Raw genomic sequence first — 5,718 nt, 5'->3', positions numbered from 1 at the left:
GCCCCTTCTTTTTAATTTCTTTCACCAGCTTCTTTTCTTGAACTGGATTCTCATGTAGCACCATTGGCGCTTTTTGCACATTTCTTCTGTCTGACAGAATGCCCTGCCCTAGACAGAGGCTGGGGGAGGCCCACCACATGCTTTGCAGCCCAGACTGGCCCATTGTCATTCTGTATGTGGCGGCAATCAGCCGCATACAGAATGGCAAAGGACGGGTGGGCTACTCTGTGCTCAGAGGAGGAGTGCAAGGAGGCCCCATCAGGGAGTTGAGGCTTCATGCAGGGAACAGTCTCGTTCCCTGCAATGCCCAAAATTACGGACAAAAGGCGTCCGTAAAAAGGATCCTCACGGACAACAAACATGAGTTCCAAATTATGGACAGCCGTTGAAATTTACGTACGGTTGGTCACCCTACTGCACAGAGACCCCCTCTGCGTCTGCCTAATGGACCCATGTATGGGATGATAACAGTGTGGGCCGTACTCTTTGCAAATATCATTTTTGAAGCCTGTAAAACAAAATGAGTGCCAAATAAATGGTGTACTGGCGGCAAGACTCATGGCGGAGTAATTCAGAAGTATGCGTACTCAGGCGGTTTAGTGGGGGGGGGGGGGGTGTGATACTTCAGAGACAGTTTACACGAGTTGCTGTTGTCCTTCTTTGCTTTTCACGGGACAGCAGTCGTCTTCTTCTCTTCATGGGCCAGTGTTTCGAATCAGTCAGGCCTGGAAACATGTATTTGTATCGTGAGGAAGTCACATTATTGGGCAACAAAGAAACTGTGCATACGGAAAAGAAATATAGCCCAGGGCAAAAAAGATGATTTTCAGTTTTTTTAATTTTAGGATATGTTGTACACCAAATATCCTCTTGGCAGAAAAGCGCATTCAATGTGTTCATAAGCCAAACAGTCACTTTGTTTAAACAAAACACAATTACAAAATTAAAATAAACCACAAAATAATAAACTGCATGTTCATAACATACAAAATCCATGCCTACTCAGTAGGTAACTACAACATTCCAACTCCTGAATATATATATATTTATATAATATGTATAAATTTACATTTCAGTTACAAAAATATACTTTGAGAGGTTTTTTTTGCTTACATTCTAAACAAATGAAGCTGTGCTTCAGCTCTCACTGTCCCTTACGCTAGCGTTTTCTTTCGGTTTCAGTACATTCTTTGAGCAGATTCCCTTTGACCTTAAGGCTAGATGCGCGCGCATCTAAATCACACTAATGCATGTGTCAAGACATCAGCAAGGCTTCACGAAAAGGCACCAAGACTTCGAACGGGACTGGTTGTCGCAGGCGAGAGGGCCATTGGTGATATTACAGAGTCAACAGAACACCACTCTTACACATGCTTTTACAAAAGCGCGGCAAAACCTGTCGCGGGCCGCCTTCACAAGAGAGCATATTTACCAAATGTAGCCCTGCCAACTCCAAATAATACAATATGAATATGCCAGGGGGGTTTTCACATCAATACGTTTCAGAAGGGGGAAATAAAAGCATGGCACGTGTACAATATACATATTCTATGTATATATAGAATTAAAGTCCATTAAATTGCAATCAAAACGCTGATTTGCAAAGGGGCCTGTACTGAAATGATATATACGGTCCATGCAAATTAAAGTCCCATGGTGGATGAGCAGGAGGATGGCAGTTTTTTTTCAGGCAGTTGAAAATAAAAGTTATGATGGCCACGCTTGTAGCATGTAGGCCATTGATAGCCGACAGTCACAGACCATTTGCCTTTGGAAGTGGCCTGAAAGTACCAGTAGGGTGAGGTGGCATCCACACGTTCAGTTTTTAGCAGATCTCGATTGTCCTTGGAGAGAAGGTGGATGCCATCTCTGAAAATGTGGTCGTCACCGGGGAGCTGAAGGAATTGGTGACGATGGACGAAGGGAAACTGGTGGCGAGATGGGATTGGAAGCTGGAAGCGATGGAGGTGTATGTTGATGCTATTGAAGGGGAAGGGAACGAGTTGTGCACTGGAGAACTGTATGATGACGACACAGGGGATGAGGAGTAGGTAGTAGGCACTGGAGAGGGGTAGGATGTGTCCATGGGGGAGGAATAAGAGGTTGTCACCGGTGGTGAGAACGTAGAGATAGGAGAAGCAGAAGACACTGGGGCCAACTTTTCAGTTTTTTTGTCCTTTTGTCTGAGATGAATTTTAGTGTGCCTCTTCCTCTCGTCGCTTCTGGCAAACTTCCTACCACAAATGTCACAGGCAAAGGGCTTCTCGCCCGTGTGGGTTCGGATGTGGGTTGTCAAATGGTCGCTCCGGCTGAAATTCCTCATGCAAATCCGGCACTGGAAGGGCTTCTGACCAGTGTGGATGCGGATGTGCCGGGTCAGTTCGTCAGACCGGGAGAACCGCCGGTCACAAGACTCCACAGGGCAAGCGTATGGTCGTTCGTGAGGAGGGGTCTTGCTAGGGCGGTTGGGGTATTTCCTCATTCGGCCTGGTTTCATGAGCTGGGACTGGTAGGAGGTGTTGATGGCCTTCAGATCCTGGGAACCAGTCTGGGTTGCAAAGGCTTTGATGGTTGACAACGGTGTCAGAGAAGGCGGGTGAGCCCTGCCCTCCAGTGACTGAAATGGTTTCTGGTCTGGTGGGGACAAGTTCAGTTCCCCTTGCTGCTGAGGGAACAAATAGTCTGGGATCATTGAAACTTGGAAGTTGGCTTTGGAAGATGGGTAGGCTGGTGGTGGATACTGAATGGAGGTACCAGAAGCAGTTGAGAAAGACTGGGTTTGATGTTCAGGGAAGATTTCAGAGGCAGAACTGGGGAAGGTCGGTGCAGCAGAATAGATCGGGCTGCTATCGCTGGACTGAACTGAGCAGCTCAAAGAAGGGCTCTGCGATGTCGAAGAAGACGGTGATGATGAAGGTGTGGAGGTGGAGGGCAGGTTGGCCATGCCCACCAGACCACTCACAATGCTGAAGAGGGGCTCTGGCCACAAGGTGTTGGTGCTGTTGGAAGCCGGCTCCAGGGAGAAGCGGCCAGTGTAAGCCAACGGTGGCAGTCTGCTGGTCACATTGGAGAAACTGGTTTCCACAAAAGACTTCTCGTTGCTCAAAGACATCTCAGAGAAGTTATCTGGAAGGCAAAGGAATTCCATGGTTAGATCTCAGCATGTATGCACTACATATCACAGTTAAAAACAAGCACAGAAAAGATGCACGTTTCAGTGGGGCTACTTTTTTAGAACAAAAATGAAAAACGGCTCCGACTCTGCCATGATACAATGCAGTCCAGCAGAAGGGATTCCTTAGCTGCTTGGTGTGCAGAGAAGACTGCACCATCATAAGTGACGCACAGAGATTCCCTTCACTGCAAGCAGCTCGAATTAAGACGCGAGGACCGCGAGCATCAAATACGCCCACCCAGTCCAGTGCATGTGTTCAACCAACAGCTGCGCCACAAGCTGCGATCGCCAATACATTCTAACGTGCATTATACACCGCCTGTTTCTAACCGGCTCTAGCATTATAAATCTCATCATGACAACATTAAAATAAATGCAATCTCCCCCTTATGTAGCCTGCAATAGCCGGTTGCTTTCTAAAGGTTATTTGCACAGTAAAAACACCAAACATGCCCATTACCCGAAAAATATCTCTATGCGTGTACATTTTGCGTGTTTAGTGATATTTAGGATGGGTGATCAGCTGAAGGGATCCCCGTGGATTTAGCAGCGCGTGGGCGGTCATTTGTGAAAGCGTGTGTGACACAGACTGGTGCAGTACTGACTGATCACAGACTTGGAAACCGTCTAATCCGGAAAGGTGGTGCAATGTGAGATCATTATAGAGCTGTGAATTCTGTGCACAGGCGGTGGATGGCAGGCAGCATTTGGGCTGTGCAATGCATACGGCAGCGGGTGGGTGAATACATAGCACACACGGGTGCAAACCTTATAGCAATTGGGGTAAATGAAAGACAGCACTGTGGGGGGTGCTCGGCATTCAGCAATATGGGGAATGTTATACAGCATCGGGGTGTGCTAAATATACATCAGTAGGTGTGTGGATTAATGGCGTAGAACAAGATGGGGTGCGTGACATACAGCAAGGTGTGCAGGAATGGGGAGCAACGCGTCCAGCAGTGGGGTGAATGGCTTACAGTAATGAGGTGAATGGCATGCAGCAATTGTTGTGCAGGGCACAGACCAACTAGGGTGGTTGTGTGGCATCGGCAATGTGAAAGGCATGCAGCAGTGGGCGGAAGGGTGCATGGGAAACTGCAATAGCGTATGCATGCGCAGAGTGAAGGGGTTATTGCATAGATAAACCAGAATGCACGTTGCAACGAATGCAATGTGCACACCCGTTTGCAGTTGGTCTTTGGGTGCAGGTCCTACGTGTAGGGCTGACAGGTCTAGGGTGTAGTGCACATGCCACTGGGTGCAGTGTTAGGGCTCCGCGTGCATGCATGCGTCTGAATGCAGGTCCAATGCGAGGTGGGCACTTTTCAAAGTGCAATGTGTATGTGTTAATATGCAACGTGCAGGTGCATGTGGATCCTGTGTATATACCCCGGTTTGCACGCTCTTGACAGCACCAGTCCCTGGTTCTTACCTGTTGGTAGGTTCTGGAAGGGCTCGCCAGCCTCCCCGGCGGAGCTGTAGCCAGACTCCCCGGGGGTCCCCACGCCCAGGAAGGGCTGTGAACCCCCAGACACGGAGAGCAGCATCATCTCCTCCAGCTTTGGGTAGGTGCTATCCATAGTGGGCGAATGCGGGAACGAGCCGAACGGGTCAGACATAGGTGGCAGGAGCATTTCCGCCTTGGCCATAAGGGGCCTTTGGGGTCAAAGCGGGGGGTGCTCTCCCCTGCTGTCACTGTCAGGGTACCTGAGTGGGGTTTCAGGGTTTTGTGAGTGCTCCCAGGGTGCTGAGGGTTTCCCTGCAGCTCTGCTCCCCTGGCTCTCACTGTGGGCTGCAGGGTGATCTTTGGAGGCAGGGTGCCCTGCTTGGTGAATGCGCTGGGCTTCCCTGTCGATCTCCTCCTGCCTTCGCTTCTCTTTCTTTCTCTCTCTCGGAATCTCTCGGTCTCCCTGGATCCGCCTCTATATGAAGGGTCTGCAGGCACTGGACACGCCCCCGCCGTGACGTACATGTCCATTTATGGAGCACAGGAAGCCCTTCTACGGCGGGGAGGCCCTGTGACGCGGTGCGCGCCAGGAGGTTACAGGGAGCCCGAACAAGAAGCCCTTACTCGGACAGGAAGGTCCGAGAGGAAGAATACGGTTCTTCGGTCCCACTGTCCGGTTCCCCGGGGGCTGCGGTCCGATATACGGCCATGCGCACCCACTTCCGGGTGTCCAGCGCGTGCTTGCACACTCCGCGGCGCGCGCTCCCGGAAGCCTGTCGCCGGGAGCCATATAAGGGTATGACCATACACGGGCATGACCATACAAGGATGTCTTCCGGCGGGGATCCTTCCTGTTCCTTGTATGGGGCTTCCGGGGCCGCGCGCCAGCGGTGGAGACAAGCTGCTGACAGGAGCATAGAAAGGGGGAGGAGGAGGACGACGAGCCTGGGAACAGAGGAGAATCCTCCAATACCAGGGGAGGAGGGGAGCCCTGCAATACAGGAGAACCCTGCAACACCAGCGGGGAGGAAAGGGACGCCGGAGGAAAGCTCTGAAGTGGTCGCAAGGCGACTTGTAATGAGCAGCAAATGCCTAA

General features: G+C 50.6%; 1 protein-coding gene across 1 annotated transcript; it reads right to left on the bottom strand.

Annotated features, from left to right (window-relative positions):
• Nucleotides 1–820: 820 nt before the first annotated feature.
• EGR1 (early growth response 1) lies at nucleotides 821–5,078 on the bottom strand. Its single transcript, XM_085618408.1, has 2 exons — nucleotides 4,608–5,078; nucleotides 821–3,126 (listed from the first exon to the last, which is right to left on the bottom strand). Exons 1-2 carry the CDS (start codon nucleotides 4,822–4,824, stop codon nucleotides 1,826–1,828), a joined length of 1,518 nt encoding a protein of 505 aa, XP_085474534.1. The 5' UTR covers nucleotides 4,825–5,078; the 3' UTR covers nucleotides 821–1,825.
• Between the last annotated feature and the right edge of the window lie 640 nt (nucleotides 5,079–5,718).

Source organism: Triturus cristatus, chromosome 7 (assembly GCF_964204655.1).
Source record: "Triturus cristatus chromosome 7, aTriCri1.1, whole genome shotgun sequence".
Taxonomy (NCBI): Eukaryota; Metazoa; Chordata; class Amphibia; order Caudata; family Salamandridae; genus Triturus; species Triturus cristatus.
The sequence above is the reverse complement of the archived record's forward strand: the minus strand, read 5'-3'. Positions and strand labels throughout refer to the sequence as shown.

What these genes read in the sequence shown, in the direction of transcription:
- EGR1 (XM_085618408.1), bottom strand. Translation starts at nt 4,824, where the DNA reads ATGGCCAAGGCGGAAATGCTCCTGCCACCTATGTCTGACCCGTTCGGC. An exon ending in CTTCCAGAACCTACCAACAG is followed by an intron (nt 3,127 to 4,607) that starts GTAAGAACCAGG and finishes TTTGCCTTCCAG; the next exon opens with ATAACTTCTCTGAGATGTCT.